Source organism: Mustela nivalis (assembly GCF_964662115.1).
Source record: "Mustela nivalis genome assembly, chromosome: 8".
NCBI classification, from domain to species: Eukaryota; Metazoa; Chordata; class Mammalia; order Carnivora; family Mustelidae; genus Mustela; species Mustela nivalis.
Window position 1 is genome coordinate 65,544,128 of NC_139027.1, and position 20,797 is coordinate 65,564,924.

At 36.5% G+C, this 20,797-nt stretch overlaps 2 protein-coding genes across 3 annotated transcripts in view; one reads left to right on the plus strand and one right to left on the minus strand.

Moving 5' to 3' along the window:
* PPP4R3B (protein phosphatase 4 regulatory subunit 3B) overlaps positions 1-9,447 on the plus strand; it is a 69,486-nt gene extending 60,039 nt beyond the window's left edge. For both annotated transcript variants that reach the window (XM_082743577.1, XM_082743578.1), the window contains exons 15-16: positions 1,353-1,546; positions 7,771-9,447. In XM_082743577.1, coding sequence (XP_082599703.1) covers positions 1,353-1,546; positions 7,771-7,866 — 290 coding nt within the window. In that variant the 3' untranslated portion in view covers positions 7,867-9,447. The remainder of the gene's footprint in view (positions 1-1,352; positions 1,547-7,770) is intronic.
* Positions 9,448-11,486: 2,039 nt separating this feature from the next.
* Positions 11,487-20,797, minus strand: part of CFAP36 (cilia and flagella associated protein 36) — a 31,452-nt gene continuing 22,141 nt past the window's right edge. The window contains exons 5-10 of the mRNA XM_082743621.1: positions 20,500-20,587; positions 18,551-18,602; positions 16,300-16,402; positions 12,508-12,647; positions 12,168-12,317; positions 11,487-11,654 (exon numbers count right to left, since the gene is read on the minus strand). Coding sequence (XP_082599747.1) covers positions 11,553-11,654; positions 12,168-12,317; positions 12,508-12,647; positions 16,300-16,402; positions 18,551-18,602; positions 20,500-20,587 — 635 coding nt within the window. The 3' untranslated portion in view covers positions 11,487-11,552. The remainder of the gene's footprint in view (positions 11,655-12,167; positions 12,318-12,507; positions 12,648-16,299; positions 16,403-18,550; positions 18,603-20,499; positions 20,588-20,797) is intronic.

The window sequence follows — 20,797 nt, forward strand, 5'->3', positions numbered from 1 at the left end:
AGAAGTAATTTTACCCTTTGAAATCTTAAAATCATTATCAAAATTTCATTAAGGATAAACTGTAAAGAGAAGTAACATTTCCCATCTTTCAAATATGTTTACCTTGTTTATGAAACTGAGATCTTACCTTTCAAAAGAATCATTTTAATTCTATGGCCTGAAAAATTACTAGAGTATTGTCCTGTATATATCATATAAATGTTTACTAAAAGTTTACATTTTTTTTTTTTAAGATTTTATTTATTTATTTGACAGAGAGAAATTACAAGTACACTGAGAGGCAGGCAGAGAGAGAGAGAAGGAAGCAGGCTCCCCGCTGAGCAGAGAGCCCGATGCGGGACTCGATCCCAGGACCCTGAGATCATGACCTGAGCCGAAGGCAGCGGCTTAACCCACTGAGCCACCCAGGCGCCCCAACTAAAAGTTTACATTTTGAAAGTCAAAAGCACTTGTGATTTTGAATGAGATTTTCTAAAAACATTTCTCCTTAGTGTTTCACTGATTGATTTACATTTTTCCTGCAACTGCTGTTCCCAGCCTCACTCATTATGTACTTGTTAGTACTCAAAGTTCTATTTACTTCAGCCTCACAGAGCAAATAGCCCATCAAAATGTCCTAGGTTTTTCTAGCCTAAATCTTCTACCTGTACTCATGATAGGCATTGCCCTGAGAACAGTGAAAAGGGGAGGTGAGGCCATACTTGAAGTACTGCATCCACTTGAGAATCAGATACAAAAAAGTAGCAACCAGATATGAAAGGATACTGGATACCCAACTCGTAAGAGAAACAGATAGAGGATCCTAGAATATTCAGGAAATAGGAGACTGATAGATGTGATCATATTATTGTCGTTGGGCACTTGAAATACTGATTTATGACAGATTATCAAGTCCGTCAAGGACTATAATACAGAAGTATAGGATCAGTGCAATGAAGCTGCAGAGGGACAGTAAAAGGAAGAGTCAGAAGTAGTGAATCCTTGACTCATCCTACATACAACAGTGTGGGATTCTAGTGTAGGATAGCTGATTCTGGTCATTGAAGTTTTTTTTTTTTTTAAAGATTTTATTTATTTATTTGTAAGAGAGAGAGGAGCAAGAGTGAGCACAAGCGGACAGAGTGGTAAGCAGAGGCAGAGGGAGAAGCAGGCTCCCGGCTGAGCAAGGAGCCCGATGTGGGACTTGATCCCAGGACGCTGGGATCATGACCTGAGCCGAAGGCAGCTGCTTAACCAGCTGAGCCACCCAGACGTCCCTGGTCATTGAAGTTTTTAAGTTATTGTTATTTTCAGTTACTTTGCTTATTAGGAATATTTACTGGAAAAGATGAAAAATTTTACTTTCTTTTTAGCAAAAGAAAGTGAAGACAAGGAAAACCTTCCCAAAAGGACATCATCAAGTGGCTTCAAATTTACTTTCTCCCATTCTGCCAGTGCTGCTAATGGAACAAACAGTAAATCTGTAGTGGCTCAGACACCACCAGCAAGCTCTAATGGATCCTCTTCCAAAACTACAAACTTGGCCACATCAGTAACAGCCACAAAGGTATGTGAAATTATTCTATACACGAACTTTGCTTTTCCCATCTTTAAAATTATCTCGTGTTTACTAAAGAAAATTTGGATTAAAAAAGTAATTTCAAAGAAGAAAAAAAGTTAAAGAGAAGAAAAGTTATACACACTATCATTAGAGAACATGACTGCTAATACCATTTGATTCATTCTTCAGGTATATGGGTTTATCTGACACGTAATTGAGGTCTTTCTATAAACAGTTTTGTATACTATTTTCATTTATTTCTTAAAAAAATTTTTCTGTGTTACTAAAACACTGTTGATGACTACAAAATTTCATTTTATTTAGCTATATGATAATATTTGTAAGAAATCTACCCAGTTATCTTTTGGAGCACTGGAGTTGATTCTGATGTTTCATTGATAGGACTGTTGATGGTGTTGCATTTTAAGTTATTTTCTTGAATCGATGAGTAGAAGAATATTTTCATACATATTTGAAATACCCTTAGGAAGTTTCTACCAGTTTATGTTACCATAACCATTGTGAGTGTGCTTGACTCACTGCAGCTTTGCCAGTGTTACTATAGTTATTTTTAATCCTTGTCCATTAGGTAGTGGAGAACGTATACCTCTCATTCCCAGTTGTGTGTCCTTTGTTAGCTGATGTTGACTATTAGCCTTTTGAATTTGCTCTTCTGCAAGTTGTCTTTTCATGGTCTTGCCTTTTTAAAATTGGGTTGTGTTTTTCTTAATATGAGTGAATCTTTAGTTATAAGGATATTAGCCTTTTTGTCATTTGCATAGCATTCATTACTTTTTTATATAAACAAGTTTAATTTTTTTTTTTTAAGATTTTATTTATCTGTTTGGGAGAGAGAGCACAAGCAGGTGGGGGGAGGGGAAGAGGGAGAGGCTCCCCCATGAGCAGGGAGCCCAGCACAGGGATTAGTCCCAGGACCCTGAGATCATGACCTAAGCTGAAGGCAGATGATGCTTAACCGACTGAGCCACCCAGGCACCTTTAAACAAGTTTAAATTTTATATAAAATTTTCTTCTTTCACTTATACTGTTATTCTGTGTAACCATCCTTTTCCCCAAAAAGAAGTGGCTTAAAATAAAAAGGCATAAATCTGAGACAACTGTTAACATAAGGGTAGAAGCGGCAGTGCCATAGGAGTAAAAAACCTAATGTGAAGGGATGCTTCTCAGTTTGAACACAAAATACAATTTGAGTTTCTTCTTTCACAAAAATGTAGTCTTTATTCACTGTCGTATTGAGGTAAGCTCTTTCTAACTAGAAATTTTAAAATTTTCACTTCTTGATTAAAAAATCTGGTGTAGGGTGCCTGGGTGGCTCAGTGGGTTAAGCCGCTGCATTTGGCTCAGGTCATGATCTCAGGGTCCTGGGATCAAGTCCTGCATCGGGCTCTCTGCTCAGCAGGGAGCCTGCCTCCTCCCCTCTCTCTGCCTGCCTCTCTGCCTACTTATGATCTCTCTCTGTCAAATAAACAAATAAAATCTTTAAAAAAAAAAAAATCTGGTGTAATATTTGTTTCACTATATTAACAATATCTGATGTGAAGTTAAATTGTTCAGGTTCGTATCTTGGCTCTGCCTCTTTCTAGGCTATTTGACCTTGAGTAAGTTATTACATCTCTCAGGACCTTATTTTTTATTTTAAACAAGGGTAAAATAGCATCTACTTTATAGGCTTGTACATATTAAATTATTTAATAAACGTAAAGAGCTTAGAACACTGTTTGCACTTTATCAGTATATACTAGGTTTTCTTTCTCAAATCAAAGCAATACATGCACTTACTTTCAAAAGTCAAAATAATATTAAAATGTTGAGAAAAGTCAGTCCTCTATTCTTCTCCAGAGTTAGCTTAGAACTCTTCTTCTTGTACCTGTTTCTTCTATTTCTTAAATGTAATGTTAATATTAGATATTGTTTCATCAAGTTTAGACCTAATTCATTAAATTCTTTTTACGATAGCTGGGAATTGAACATGTAAACACTCCTTAACCAGTCCTTACTGCTTTTTCCCTGTGTCACAATTTTTGGCTTAAATAACATTTGATAATTTTATACCTATAATGACAACATAAATATTCTTTATACACGACTTTTTTCCTGGTCTTTTTTCTATACTGCATGTTTCTGGATAACTTTTCTCTTTCTAGAGTAAAAATTGGCACCATTTTATCATTTGTTTTAGTAGTTAGGTGCCTGTTGTTAATTCTTTCAGTACCTTTCAGGTTAGTTTCTGTGTTCTCTTTGATATCTCCAGTCTGGTTCCGACCTAGATCCTTTGCTCTGTAGACTTGCTGCACAGCTCTTGTATTGTTTCTGGGTCTTATGTCTTTGTACTCTTTCTTGATTTACCATCCCATTTCAATGGAGCACATCCTTTAATAATTGTTTTCTGAGAAAAGAATCCCAGGAGAGGTTAAATTTGAGCCCCTGCATCTATGAAAATGTGTTGATTCCGTCCTGCTTGATGGCCAGTTTTAACTGAATGTAGAACCAAATAGGAAATCATTTTCTTTTAAAACTTAGAAGTTATTGCTGCCAAGAAATCCAAAGACATTCTTATTTCTGATCCTTTGTGTGTGAGTTTTTATTATTTTCTTGGAAGTAGCTAAACAATCATGTCCTTCAGTTTGGAAACATACTATTTTACAGTAACTTACTGTTTCGAGATTGGGCCCTCTGTATTGATCTTAAAATTTTCATAATTTTTCTCTCCTATTACTCTTTTTTTTTCCCTCTTTTTGTTCTGTTTTCTGGGTTATTTCTTAGGGTTCTTAATGCATTATGCTTCCAAGATAATTTTTTACTTACGACTTAGCAATATCAAGTACAAGCACTAACACAATTTTTACCCTTTTTGACACTAACAGCAGATTACTGAATACATTTGTACCACATTTTGGAGGGGTCAAGAAGAAAACAGTGATTGCTCTTGGAAAATAAATAGCTTGTCACTCTAGATTATGATAAAAGTTTGAAATTCACTATCTGTTGATTGCCACAGTTGAATTGATTGGTTCTTAAAATTAAATAGATCAGGTGTGCACTTGTCTATTTTCCTTGTTAAGGCATTTTAAAGCTCTAATACGCTATTAAAATGCATTCTTTGAAAACTTGGTAGTTTTCAAGGCTGGTGAGACATTAGCTACTAATGAAATTATAAGGATTTTTTTTTAACTTACAGAGCTGTAAAATATGCACATTTTCCTTGAACAAGAATACTTAACAAAAAAAAAAAGAAAAATACTTACAAAGTCATAATCAGAAACCATTAGTGGGTGCTAAAACAAACACTTCTTTTGCCACAGATTAATAGAAGAGAACTCTGGATCTTGCTTTTTCACTTAACAAACTAACCTGGGTGAGCTTTCCGTATTAGAACATAAAGAACTTCCTCCATAGAATTCCACAGTGTGATATACTTTAATTTATAAGTAACCCTCTTGATGCATTTTAAAGTTGTTTCCAGCTTTTTGCAGTTAAAACAATTGTAACTTTCTACACAAAATATTTTATATACATGCATATTTCTATATAGAATATGTATTTACAGTTTTGATTAGTTACTAAATTTACTTAGTAAAATGGAAATATGTGGATAGTTCCTTAACACAGTATATATGGCCAGTACCAAAAGCTAGCTAAATACTTAAGGACATATTAGAAGTGTTCCCTCCAAAGTTGGGAACAAGATGGGATACCAATGTGATTGCTGTTATTTAACGATTGTTCTGGGGTTGTAGCCAGTGCAGTTAGGTGAGATCAAGAAATCAAAGCTATAGGGGTACCTGGGTGGCTCGGTTGGTTGAGCTACTGCCTTCAGCTCAGGCCATGATCCCAGGGTCCTAGGATCGAGCCCTGCATCGGGCTCCCTGCTCAGTGGGGGGCCTGCTTCTCCCTGTCCCTCTGCTGCTCTGCCTGCTTGTGCTCTCTCACTCTGTCAAATAAACAAATAAAAATCTTTAAAAAAAAAAAAAAAAGAAAGAAAGAAAGAAACTAAAGCTATCAAAATAAGATAAAAACCAGCACTTTTGCTGATGATTTTTAAAAATTTTATTAATCCTACTTATGGAAGATCTGTCCTTTATTTTTTGAGTAGAGGATAATTGTTGAATTCTCTCTCCTCGGATTTTTTAATATGATTAATTATATTAATAGTTTCCTAACTTACAGTTTTTTAGTTCATTGGTTTGGTTCAGAAAAAATGTCATTGTGTCCTCATAGGTATTTATTAATCATTATCATTTGTTTTCATCCCTTCCTTCATATTGGAAATTTTTCTTAAAGGGTAATTGGATTAAGTGGTCTAATTGCAATCTGATATTTATTTTAAAACAAGTATGTTTATGTTTGTATATTAAGTCTGGAATCTGTCAGATTCTTTACAGGGTGCATCTCTGGGCCACAGGCTTTTTAACCTCTAATATTTAACATATTATATTTTTATTTTCAATAAAAATGATTGTTTTAATGTATAGGAGTTTGTTTATGGGATATATATATATATATAAATGAGAGATAAAATTGATATTAAATTGTGTGGCTAAGTGTATCGGATAGAATATTTACTAATCTTAAGGAAAAAGTCTTTTTTTTTTTTTTTTTGAAAAAGTCATTTTAAATGTTACCCAGTGGAAGCTAAAATGTTTGTACATTATGATATATAATCTGTAATCTTAAGCATGATTAAAACTTCCCTTGGTAATTTTTCATCTTTGTGAATATCAGACTGGTGCCTTTTTGAAGGTAATTACATCTTCTGTCTCCTCCCGTCTAACTTGTTTGGCTTAGAAACCGAATGAACAAGAATAATACTAGTAATAGCAGATAATAGCAATTATTGAACACTAACTACATACCAAGCACTGTGTTTTTTATGTTTTATTTTCATTTTATTTTCAGAATAGTTCACTGAGGACTAAATGCTATTTTTTTTTAAAGATTTTATTTATTTGACAGAGATCACAAGTAGGCAGAGAGGCAGGCAGAGGGAGAGGGAGAAGCAGACTCCCTGATGAGCAGAGAGCCGGATGCGGGACCCTGGGATCATGACCTGAGCCGAAGGCAGAGGCTTTAACCCACTGAGCCACCCGCGCCCCTAAATACTATTAGAGTAATTTTACAGATAAGGAAAATGAAGCATAGAGATACTAAATCGTCAGGCAGACTACAATACAATCAATACTTTTTTACCAGTTTAGCCATACTGCCTTTTGCTTATCAAACCTAAGACTTGTGTGTTACTAAGCTGAGAAAGCAGGATTCTCACGTAAGTTTATATGGTATAAATAAGTTTGATTTTTCATTCCCAGGGTTTCTGATAACAGTTTCAAGCTGCTTACTGGCCTTTGTTGATATTACAGTGATTCAGTTATATATTGGCAAAGTGTTCCTGCCAAATGTCTGGGTTTTTTATATATGAAGCTGCTTAGCTTTGAAATATGAGTTATTTTAGTTTTGTTTATCCCCTTGCGGTCTGAAGGGTTTGCACTAAATCCATTGTTCACAGTAATGCTCTTAAGCTGTGGGACCTATGTATAAACTTCATGGGGTGGATTCAAAATGATTGCAAACCTGAGGACATTTAATTTCCTGGGTAGTGTCCAGAACTTTAATAGGATTTTTAAAGGGTTCCATGACTCATAGAAGGCCAAACACCTGAATTACTTCATCCTTACTTTCCTTTTGGTTAGAGGTAGCTCTAAATTTTTTAGTTGTTAGTTTTAGGGACAATTTCATTTGTTTATTATTATCAAAAGCATAATGAAAACAATGGTATGTACTTAGTAATGAAATACTACACATGTGAAGTATAGAGACAAAAGGAGGCTTCCTACCATCGACTGACTACACTCTCTAGTTTAAACATGGAGAAATGAACCAGTTCATTCCCATGACCCTTCCAGCTCATGATTTGTGAGTCTTGCTGTTTGGAGATATATTTTTCCATAGTGAAATTTTGCTAAATTGAATTGAATTATGAGGTATTGTTAAAAATCGAGGAGCTAAATAGAAAAGTTGAGGGTAACTTAGAGTGCCACCAGTGGTACCAAGTGTTCATAATTTTCAAGTAGTTCCTTTATCAAATTCAGATATATCTGAGATATACATTAGATAGTTTTGAAAATTTGTGATGTCTTTAAAAGTGATTATATTAATAAGTTTTTTTTTCCTTAAGTTACATATGTTAAAAAATTCTTTTTATTGTTTAATAGGGAAGTTTGGTTGGTTTAGTGGATTACCCAGATGATGAAGAAGAAGATGAAGAAGAAGAAACATCTCCCAGGAAAAGACCTCGTCTTGGTTCATAAAGTATTTAATAGGGACCCTCAATGTGTGGTCTTACTAAAATGCTGCAACTGTTCAATGAGCTGAAAATCTGAATCAGAAAGCTTTCTCACTTGAACTTACAAATATACAAGGAGTAGCTAAAGATACTCAGTATATCAGCTAGGAGAGTTTAGTTCTGTAAAAAACCAGGCTTCCCAGGAACTTGATTGCTTGCTAGTAATTAAGAAGTTTGCCTTTTAGGCTGTCAAAAAAAAAAAAAAAAAAAAAAAAATAAGGTTAGTAACCAGAACCTGGGAGATAGCTTCTTCCTGAGGAAACTTTCAGGTTTGGGGATGGCTTGGGGAGGGAACAAGGTTGATAGAATTATATTAAATGCAGGGTTGCTCCAGGGGGGTATCCGATCTAGAAATGATTACAAAACTTTAGTTACAAACCCAATAACATTACTTGTATAATGGTGCTGGCCATGTTGTTCTTTTAATCAGTTGCCTCTTTTTAAAAAAAAAATTTTTATGAAAACCAAATTCAACTATCATAAAAATGAAGTTATGCTGTTGGGACCATTTTTTGAAGATTTAACAAATTCAGCCTTATAGGTATTTGAAGGGAAGTATACTCTTGTGTTACAGTACATGTTGAGTTTTCTACACCAGGAATTTTCAGTGTGTATTTTGAGGAAAACAAACAAGCTGGATTCAAAATGGACAGTCTTGTTAATATAACTTTACAGCACTTTTAGAGATAACTGATGCCAAGAATCAGTACAGTAGTATTTCAAAATGATCTTCTCTAGAAACTTGGGAGTGGATTAACAGAACGTTTCCAAATGTCTCCTAGTAGTACATACAATCTTTTGTGCAAGATACTTTGACATCACTTTCTGCTTCGCTCATAAAGTTGTCTCTCTCCAAAGCTGCAGGCAAGGTTTAAAGTATAATTTATAAACTCACATACAAAAATCAGTGCTGAATTAAGTGGCATTTAATATCTAGAGGCCATTTTGATCCGAGAAGTTACTTCAGTGTCAAAGTCAGTATGCAGCACATGAAGTTTTTCCATAAACAAACAAGGGTGTAATATGAAAGCTGCTTTTTTTAAAGAATAAAAGCACATTCCATGTACGTAAATGAATTTAAGATAAGTTGAGGTGAACAGTTAAGAGGTTTTATTTTTAGAACAGCAAGTTAACTGTAAATATTTTAATGTTAGTTTGCTCATCTGTGATCTGAGATCAAGCTGAAGTAAGAAAAACATCCCCCAAACTAAATTTCATACATTGGGGAAAACAACCTAAAAACAGGAATTCCAGCTGCAATCTTCAGATCACCCTTGTAATGTGTTATGGGTCCATTTTTCCTGGAATAGCTTAAACTGAAGCAGTTCCCCCTGTTTTGGAGATTTTTGTAGTTTATTTTAATTTTGGCTATTGTTTGGAAAAGATGGGCTGTCTGTGTAGATATGAAGTATAGTTTTTCCATAAAACAGATGTTTATTTTGTATTAAAAATACCACTGTACTTGTTTTACACCATTTGTATACATGTGGTGATATTAATGCTGAACTGTAAAATTCGGGAATTAAAATGTGACCCTGTAATTCTATGATTGTTGCTTTTGTTTGGTTTGTTGTAAATATAAGTTAACTCCATTTTGAGATTTGTCCATTTTATAGTATCTTTTAAAAGCCAATAAGTTATCCATAGATATTTATTATAAACCACTAAGTCCTACACCAATCCGAATGAAATAATTCTAAACAAACAAAGATTGACTGCACTTTAAGAATTACTGATTTTACTTACAGAAGGTGTGCCTTGGGCAAATGAAGTCCCAGCACCAAAACATCACAGTGTGGGGCTAGTCTCAACTCTTTGATTAAAAGTACACATAATGAAAAAGACCTTCCACTTTATAAGGCAAGTGATTCAGGATAATTTAAACTGAGATCAGTACAGTTACCATCTGAATACGGTTTTTTCCAAGCAAATTCTGTGAAGCCCCTTTTACTTTTAGCTCTTAATTTCCTCTTGTCATCTAAGCAGCCCAGGCCTAAAGCATTTCCCTATTTACTCTTTTGACTCTTCCTGGTTAAGTAATTTTAAAGTTCCAGTAGGAATTATTATCTTTATATCTTATGAAGAGTTTCTGAAGAATTACGAGTCAAACCTTTAGATCATTATCATCTTAGGAACCTTATCACAGAAATGTGAATCTTTTGTTGACCTAGAGGATAACAGTTTTCATGGTACATATGCTCACCCACAATGATATGAAAACAGGGCTTACAATATCCCTTGAAAGAATAACTATTCAATTTCCACATGTTAGCTGCCGTCTTAATGACTACCCTCAGGCAGATCAGGATTTTTATATTCTATCTTCACTCAGTGAACCAAGCCAGAGCCCACATTTGTATGCCTGAGGTTCTCTTAAAATTATATCTGTAAACATGTATCCACTATAAAAACTATTTTTAATAAAAAGTTACATGAAACAGATTTCTGTGTTTTAATCACTAGTTTTTCTTCTTGTCCATCTAAAGTAATGAAATGTGACAAATGTAAAGTAATGCTGGTTTTTCTCTGCAGGTTGAAGATGGGCTAAACAAATTTTTGGTATCCCTTTCTAAAAGTTTGTAACTGTAGATTTAAAGAGATAAGACACAATTAATTAAACCTCAGGAGCAACCCATAACTAGAAAAGAGGGTACTTGCTGGAAGACAATACAGGAAGTTTTCTGAAAGAAGGGTATCTCCCCCTATTCTGGTTCTCTGTAAGCAGCCAACCACAGAAAACCATCTAGGACCCCTTCACATAAAAAAGCCCTATACCCATGGCTGCATTTCCCTCAGTATTCAATGGTTCCCATTATCTTTTTTTAATGGTAGCTTTTCTATAAAGAGCGAGTATTTTTAACATCCTTCACATCCATTTTCCAAGTGCTGTTTGCTCCTGCCCAGGATAACAGGTCTTTTGATTGGATTTCCTTATACTTGGTATACCCACAACGATTCTAACTCACCCACTCTCCAACCACACCTACACTTTTTTTAAGTGAACATTATGATGTAACTTTTCTGCTTTAAAACTTTTCAGTGACTTCCTCCTGCCATAATAAAATTTAAAATCCTCACATTCCCTACAAGGCCCTGCAAATCAGTCCCCCACCTATCTCCAACTTCATAGGCCAGCCTTCTGCCTTCATTCTGTGCATACTCATCATACTGCCTGCTCCTCCTAGCTGCTTCCTCCTTTCCTGCAACAGGACCCGAGTTGTTCCTTCCCATTTCTCCCTGTAACTAGCCTTCCCATCAGCTAAAGCATGGCTTTCTCAAGGAGGCTTGGCCAGCCCTGCTTATAATACTGCACTTTTCCCTTTGTACACTTGGCTCTGCAGGCCAATTCTAGCCCAGTGAAGGCAGGGTCTCTGGTGATCTATTTGATGACTGTATCCCCCACACCTGCACAGTGCTTAGCCCAAACAAAAACCAAGCTGGAATGAATAAATGCACTATCAGTTCTCTATACCCTCAGCCCAAGTAGCTGCCTTCCCCACCACCCTTTGCCTCAAAAGTTTAAGTATTAAGAATGAGCTTATATTTGCATTTACAAACACAAGTATTTGAAACTAACAGGCTCAGTTTAAGGATTAAATAATTTATTTTTAAGAAAATTTGAACTTCTGTTTTGCTAAATTGTTTTTAAAATTACTTATTAATAACTTCTTCTTTAAGTTTTTCTGCAAGCAATCTCCTCTTTAGTAATGTTTGCTTCTCCTCTGCTGTCATTTCTGGTTTCTCTGTCATTTCCTTAAAAACAAAACAAAACAAAACAAAAAAACAAAAAAATTGGCTGTAGTATAAGATGGGTTCATTTGTCTAAAATTCCCAACACACTGCCTCAAAGAGCATTTTCAGTAAATAAAAATGTAAAAGCCACATATGCACTGGGTTCCCTCTATCTCTTCTTAGCAAAAATCTCTCAGGGAAGAAAGCCTCTTGGAGATGGTGGCGAGGGTACTGTTGCTGCTTTGTGGATAAAATACTTCAGAGGGCTTAGGTAAAATACACTGCTGACCCTCAAGCACTCACAGCAGGGTAAGTAAAGAAAAAAATGTATAATGAAACCTCTATCATTTCGATCTCAAAATCCTCATATCATAGCCACCTCACTGCCAGAAAAAACAACAGGTGCTATACTAGCGGGGGCGTAACTATGACTGCATCTACAAGCAACATTATCAATGCTGTCTTGCACACATTCTGATTTTGACAATTCCACCTCTAAATCTGCAAAGTTTGAAACACTAAAGCCAGCCATACCTCTACCACCCCAGCAGGTTTTCCTTTCTGCTCAGAATTTTGTATCTGCTTAGTCCTCATATCCTTTCTCATGGACATCAACTTATCTCTCTTCTGCTTGAGGTAGCGCTCTCGCTGTCGGAGCTCTTCTGTTCCAAGTGTTGATAAATTCTGCGTCAAATAGAAAAGGAACTATTTAAATTCAAGTTCACATAATAAGTAGCACAGATAACCACTGGCTGGTTCAACTCAAAATTTGAGTTCAAGATAATAACAAAAGCCCAGTGTATGGCTGTTTACATTGTTCCTAGTACTTTGTCATTCTGTTCATAGTTCTTACAGAGTAATGTGTTTTACTTACTGCTATTGGTCCTTCAATGCTTGCATGTTCTAAGCCAGGGATCTTCAGGCCTTTTTGTGGGAAGGAGGAAGTTTCGGGCAGCATTTCCAGCTTTCTTGCCGAAGGTTGTACTGACTGATTAGCAAAATGCACTTTAACTTCTGGCAGTAATTAGATAGATACCAATTAGTATATTATAAGCAATATCATATATTCATTCACCAAAATGCCTAGTGTGTTTTTTTTTTCTCACTCCCCACCCCCTCACTTTAAATCAACACACACTGATTCAATCCATGTCTATATTTCAAGCACTGAATGAGAACAATAAACGTGGTCTCTGTCCTCAAGGAGCTTGAACTACTGTTACTCATGAATAAGGACATTTCAACAAATTCCAAAGCTCCAGCTATTTGTCACAACAGCTACAAGAAGTATAATTCTTATCTAAAGATTAGAACCACACTATACTATATTAAATATAGTATTACTATACTATATTAAATATACTATTACTATACAATACTATACTATTACTATACTATATTAAATATAGTATTGTAATATATTAAAATATTGCCACATAAGCTAAAAAAACAGGACACTAAAATCCCTCACTGGCCATGTAACTGGTGCCAAACTTCTGCTTATAGAAGAAACTGTAAATGACCCTGTATATTTTCAGAACAATGAAGTTAAAGCTACAGTTTTTGGACTGGACAAGTAAGTGCCAAGAATATCATTAATTTTTGTTTGTAATACATACTAAAAACCTTAATAAACCTACTAACGCTGTAAGAAAATGCAAGGATTTTAAAGTTAAGTAGAACTTAGAAGCAGACATAACAGAGCACTGACTATTCTCCAGTTTTTTGGTGACTGCTAAAAGACAAGATTAACATGATAATTGCTTTTCTGAGCCATTTTTTATTATAAGACCAGGCGATTTAAGATAAAACATTTTCGGTTTAAGTACCTGAACTATGAAAGCAGAGTGAAACAAGAAAAGCATCAGATAAAAATGATAGCAAGAACTAAAACAAGGATGGGTGAACATAATAAACATGCCTCGAAATGTTTAAAAATCTTGGTAGCAAAGTGAAACCGGAAATAAAACTGCATGAGCAAAATATTTGCCAGAGAACCACTGCTTCAGCATGGAGTGAATGCACTGGTGGCAGTGCCAGGGAGGCTGGAAGAAGAAATGGTCTTCAGGCTCTTGGACAGTAAAAGTCTCTGTAGAAGAGATGAGGCTGTAACTAACCTCCAACCAGCGTAGACAGGGAGCTACAGAACTTAGAAATAAAGACACACCCAAGTGGGGCGCCTGGGTGGCTCAGTGGGTTAAAACCTCTCTGCCTTTGGCTCAGGTCATGATCCCAGGGTCTTGGGATCAAGCCTCACATCGGGCTCTGATCAGCAGGGGGCCTGCTTCCTCCTCTCTTCTTGCTCTGCCTGCCTCTCTGCCTACTTGTGATCTCTGCCTATCAAATAAATAAATAAAATATTTAAAAAAAAAAAAAAAAGACACACTCAAGCAAGTTGGTCTCTACCAGCAAGAGTTAAATATGCCATTCTTGGGGCGCCTGGGTGGCTCAGTGGGTTAAGCCGCTGCCTTCGGTTCAGGTCATCATCTCAGGGTCCTGGGATCGAGTCCCGCATCGGGCTCTCTGCTCAGCAGGGAGCCTGCTTCCTCCTCTCTCTCTCTCTCTCTCTCTCTGCCTACTTGTGATCTCTCTCTATCAAATAAATAAATAAAATCTTTAAAAAAAATAAAAAATAAAAAAAATATACCATTCTTACTGATGGTGACTTTACATAGAGGTAGGCTTAGCCCCCAGATACAGAAGCACACAGCAGAAAAAGGGACAATTCCATTTATTTCTGAGGAGGGGGAATCCCAGGCACATAAGCATTTATGTTCAATTCATGAACCTGTTCTGGATAGTTCTTACCTGGAATTTATTAGCTATGAACAACCTGTATATTCTCACTCACATCTAGAGAGGAAACTACTTGAAACCAAAATACTTAAGCTTCGCTGATTTCTAGGAAGAGACAATCAGACAACCAGAAAGCTTAAAGAAAGATCATCTTATCTCTGGCAACTCTTTGAACCAGTCTGAGAACAGATGATATCCATTTCTAGCAGGAACCAAGGAAACACATGAAAAAAAAAAAGGAATTAAAAAAGAAATCAGACTCCATTTTGATTCTTCCCAAATTAGGTCTTCAAAATGGACTTCTACCAATGTGCATGAAATGATTTCCTGGAATATCAGATATACTCTTTTTTTAAATATAGAATAGTTTTGAAAACTGAAGTCATTACTCTAGAAATTATCTGCTATATGTTCTGTACCACCTATTTGCATACCTGAGTTTTATGTGGTTGACTTAATAGATAAGGAACTAGACAAAGCAAATGTATTCAGATTACGTCAGACACAAGACTGAAAAGTGTGTATTTAGGTCTGTACAAAACAGAAAGTTAAGTTTGAGCCAGCAAATTAAAGCTCAGACAAAAAAAGGAGATGCTTTCATAAATAGAATTCAAATGAAGTTATTCTACCTAAAATCTGATCATGAAAAAAGAAAAATGGTTACATTTGCTAGGAAGAAAGCAGGAAGGTAATTTCATAAACCTGCTTCTGTTTCATATGCCCCATTGTTTTATCAAGTCAGTACAGTTCCTTAAAATCAATGGGAAAACATCAAGCTCATCTTATCTCAATTATAAAATCTCTTCAAAACTAAAACATAAAAGAACACAAGATTAGAAGGCAGAAGACCAAAGTAAGTTACATTTTTACCACTTAAAATCTCAGTGGTGGGGCGCCTGGGTGGCTCAGTGGGTTAAGCCTCTGCCTTTGGCTCAGGTCATGATCTCAGGGTCCTCGGATCAAGCCCCACATTGGGCTCTCTGCTCAGCGGGGAGCCTGCTTCCCCCTTTCTCTCTGCCTGCCTTTCTGCCTACCTGTGATCTCTCTGTCAAATAAATAAATAAAATAATAAATAAATAAATAAAAGCTCGGTGGTTTTGGACATGTCACTCAGCTTCCTGGAATTTCTTCTAAAAGAAAAATAATAAACATAAAAATAAGGATCATATCTAATGGGTGTGGCTTTTTTTAAATGAGAAAAGGACATTTATTTAAAACCAGAGAAATGCGTGACAACATGAACTCAAATCATGACTCAAGTTCTGTTTCAGAGTTACTTGTTTTCTTATAAAGAAAATCAGAAAGAATTGAAAATGGATTTGCCATATATTGTACAAATTCATCCACTAACATTTTCCACAAGGATTCTCATCAATTTTAGTTTCAGTATTTCCTGATGAAACATCTGGATAAACTGGCTACTTCTTGTTTCCTAGTTATGCTTTAATTCATTAGGAAAATGATTTACCTTTCAAGTTCTGCTTCTAACTCACAAACACTATATAACTGTGGTCATGGAAGAGAACACAAACACGACATGAACATATCTTGGAGGCTTTGGCCATGGCACAAAGGCTGGTGACTCCCTCAAGGGATTTCACTCCTTGGTCTGGGTTCCAGGCTTCACTTAGAAATCTGGAGACTACACCCTCTCTGTCAGCTGAGTATTTCCTACCTCCACCCGCCATAGCTAAATTAAAAAAGAATTTTAAATACCAATGGCCATCCAACACTCCCTCCCAGGGGTTTTGAAGGTTAATTCAGGTATATATGAGAAAGGTATATATGAGTTATTCAGGTAGGTATGAAAAAGTAATGCACTCTTTATAATGTTTATATATCCATCTTGTTAAAGAAAGTTCAACCTTACCTGAGGGTGGGTGTGTAACATGTTCACCATCCCCTTGGGAATTCTTCATTTTTGCAGTTTCATTAGCATGCACGGGAGGCTCTTCTGTTTTAGCCTCTGAGATCTTCAGGAATCCATAATACATGATAAAATTTTAAAAAGTTTTTTAGATTAATTTTGACTAATTCACTATTTAAGGGATCCAAAGACGTTACTTTTAAAAAATATATTGTCCACTAAATAGACAATGAACAGGAGATTTTCCAAAGTTTTTAAGAACTTTCCAGCATTTTGTTATCTTTAATTTTTTGAGGTAGATAAACATTCTCATTTCAAATCATGCACTGCTAAGAATAAGTAAGTAGTATATTTACAGGACCCTGGACTTAACAAGAAGTTAGGTTCAAACCCAGGCTTCACCCTTACTACTCATGTGACCTTGAGGAAAAATACTCAAATAGAGAAAGAAATCCACTGAATTATAAGGTCCTTTTCCACTTAAAATAATCTATATACCACTACACCATGCTACGCCTGAAGAAGCCACAAATGGGTTTATTTCCATTTCTAAAATGGGATAGTATATTTAAACCAAATAAATCATTTAAATCTTGGGGAAAACTAAGTAAACTGATAATTTGTTTTTCTTAAAAACAGAGGAAAATCTAATCACATGTAGCTTATTAGATAACTCATGTCATATACCCCTACCCTATATGCTGGGTAAAAGACACAGGACGATTCTTTACCATACTATCAGCTCTACTCTTGTGTGTTCGAAAATTTCTATAATAATGTCTTTTTTAAAAGTCTTTTAAAAAACCATACATATAACACCCAGAACATAGTATTATTTAAGAAGTCAAATATAGTTTGCTTATAAACCAGAGAGTTAACAGTAATGTCTTCTGACAGCAGTTTTGAGTTAATATCTCTTCTATACTCTAAAACGATTTTATATGGGGGCACCTGGGTGGCTCAGTTAGTTGAGTGACTGCCTTCAGCTCAGGTCATGATCCTGGAGTCCCAGGATCAAGTCCGGCATTGGGCTCCCCACTCGGCAGGAAGTCTGCTTCTCCCACTGACCTCTCTCCTCTCATTCTCTCTCTCTCACACACAAATAAATAAAAAATTTTTTTAAAATTTTATTTACTTATTTGTGACAGAGAGAGCACAAGCAGGGGAGCAGCAGGCAGAGGGTGAAGCAGGCTCCCCACCAAGCAAGGAGCCCAACGTGGGTCTTGATCCCAGGATCCTGGGATCATGACTTGAGCGATGCTTAACCAACTGAGCCACCTAGTCATCCCTGTTCTATTCTCTTACGTTAAAAAATATAGCACCTATCAATTGCACCTCGATTTACTAAAAGGAGATTTACTTAAAGATACATAAATCACCTCTTAAGCTAAATCATCTCTATTCCTTCTGCTCTTCATGGGGCACCTTGCAGTACAATGAGGCTTTTCAAAGACAGTGCATGATACAAGGATGTACCACAGTGACTGAAGGGAGAAAAGGAAAATGACTTTCGAGTGACCAAGAGACAGTTCATATTGTTTCCCTTTCCCTTCAGAGAAATTTGGGAAAACACAGGAAGAGAGGAAGGAATAATTACTAGCTTCCTTCACCTCAGCCGGATACATGTTTAATTTGTCCTTAGGAAAGATTAGGCACTTTATGGAAATAGTTCTAAATGGCAGAACAATATGCCAGGGATTATCATAACTGACTCATTCTACTTGAGGCTGATCACGTTAAAGTCTGCAGGGGGCCCTCAAGGATAACTACAGTAGCTGTTTCAAAACAGTAAAGGAATCAAGGAGAGGGAGAAAGGAAAATATTATTCTCAACTGTCTCGTATTCATAAAATTAAGGGGAATTTTTATAAGGAATAATATGAATGATATGAATAACATGAATGATATTACAGTTTTTGGTAGCTAATCTCAGTGTTTATTGGGTACTTAAAAGGTAGGTTGCTGTGTGGGTTATAAAGTGAATATGGTTATAAAGTCGCACACAAATGCCTAGAACTGCTAAAAGAATATGATACTCTGAGGAACCGTGTAGTTCCACATAAGCAGCAAAACCTACGTGTAAACCAAAGAGATGAGAGCGATGAGGGGCATCTGGCTGCTTGTTCAGTACAGTGTGTGACTCTTGGTCTGGGGGTCATGAGTTTGGGCCCTATGTTGGGCAAGTTTGCTTAAAAAACAAAGGATAACGGCAATGAAATACTTCTGTTGTTATACTAAATATGTGCTGTGGGCACCTGCTTTTTTCTCTTCCTTTCTTCTTCCTGGTCATATTCCTCTTTCGATTTTCTGAAATATACAAAAATAAGGTAGAGAAGTAAATTTTCTTGTTGGTCAAAGAACCAACAAGCAACATGCTAAACTAAGCTCACAACATGTGCAAGGAATCTTGGAAACCAAGATGGAAATAATCAGGTTTTTCTTTTTCTTTTTTTTTTTTTTAAAGATTTTTTATTTATTTATTTGACAGAGAGAGATCACAAGTAGGCAGAGAGGCAGGCAGAGAGAGAGAGAGAGGAGGAAGCAGGTTCCCTGCTGAGCAGAGAGCCCAATACGGGACTCAATCCCAGGACCCTGAGATCATGACCTGAGCGGAAGGCAGCGGCTTAACCCACTGAGCCACCCAGGCGCCCTAATCAGGTTTTTCTTAAAGCAACTTAGAATCAACTGAGAAAGAGATACATGATAGGCACACACAGCATAATATAGTAACACTAACTACAGGTTCACCCATTTCTTTTGGAAATGTGAATGACCCCTAGCTGAACAAAGACCTACAGATTTGAAATCGTAAACCCAAATCTGATTGGCAAATCTGATCTCTCACTTTAAAATGATAAGACCCATCTCTCCCCTCATTTTAGTTTTTCCAGGGGCACCAGAGTTATCACAAAGCTCTCCTGAAATCATTACGCCAAAGCTCTATCAGTTGCTGTAAACTGCTCACTGAGGGCCTCTGATTTAGGAAAATAGCCAAGTCAACTCTCTTTCATAACAAAGTTTTACTACTTTACAGAGCACATTCCCCTTAAAAGCCTTTAGAAAATAAAGTCTAAAAGTAAAATGCTGATTAATTTTCAGACCACCAATCAACCAACAAAAGCAACCAGCTCAAGCCAAAACTACCAATCCTCTAAATCTATTAACAATTTCCTTAACTCTTCAAACCTATAAACTCAAAGCATTCTGTATTGTCTCAGGCTCCCATCTGCCCCTGCTGTGGAAAATAGGATCTGGCTGGAAGAGGCTGGGTTTACCAGCACACCTGCCTCCATCCCCACAACTACTTAGATCCCCTGGAATTAAGCACTAAGTCATGGAGCTCCTTCCATAGTTCCCCACTAGACCCATCCTCCCAATCGCCATCCTGCCTTGTCCTCCCTTCTGCTCTGAAGCTGAGAACAAGGTGGATAGGGGTAGAACTACAGACGCTAGAAGACGGTCATGTGTGTGGTTAGAATTGAAGAAAAAGGAAGGGATCCCAAAGGAGAAGGCCGGATTCTGCAGGTGACACAATGGCTATAAGTATCCTTCTGCCCTAAGCCTCTACATTCTCAAAGGAGATTTTAAAATTAGGTACTGCAATTGTTGCTCCCTTCCAAAACTGCCAGAGGGGTCAAGAGATGACAGGCCCAAGGGGGAAAAAAAAATGCTCCTTTAGTGGCCTGCACACTCCATGCCAGGCATTTGGCTGAGAATCATGTAAGTGGGGCAAAGAAGAGACCAGCAAGACATCGTCTGGGATGCGCACTTCCCACTGCCTACTTTTCCCTTGCAGGTGACCTGCCACCCTGCCAGCTATTTCGTCTGTGGAATGTGAATGTCCAGCCTCCTGCTATTAGACACCTGGAATGAGCCACTTCTAACACCAGGGTCCAGAAGCCATAGAGTGTCTTGTCACCAGGCTGGGTCTACTGGCTGGTTTCCTATTCCCATGAAGGGACGGGAAGAAGCCCCTCCCATTTAGGCTGATATAGTATGAGGCACTTGAAAATCATTTTTTCTGTGCATTAAAAAATGTTATACATAGTTATAAACAAATACAATGATACATCATTTTTATGGTTTTTCAGTAGAGAATTTAGTTACTTTCACGAGTTCATAATATTATGAGGGTAGAAAACATACACAGATCATGTCACAATATTAGTAATGATTCATTCAAAAAATAATTAAAGAATGATACCTAAGAACTTCCCTCAGGATTTTCATCTCTTCCTGTTCAAGGTCACTGACCATATCCGAACCATCTGTTAAGCAGTCAGGTAATACACCTGTTGAAAATCAAAGACCACACAAAAGAATATGAACTCTACTGAAAACATTTATTGCTCACTATTCTAATTCATCAAAAAGTACAAATGAGTTTATTAACAGTTCATTTAAAAATGTTCTAAGCTATCATCTAATTATTATATTTTTTACTTTTTCTTGTTTTAAACAATCAACCCCACCCAAACACCACAGTTTTGTCTAGAAATTCT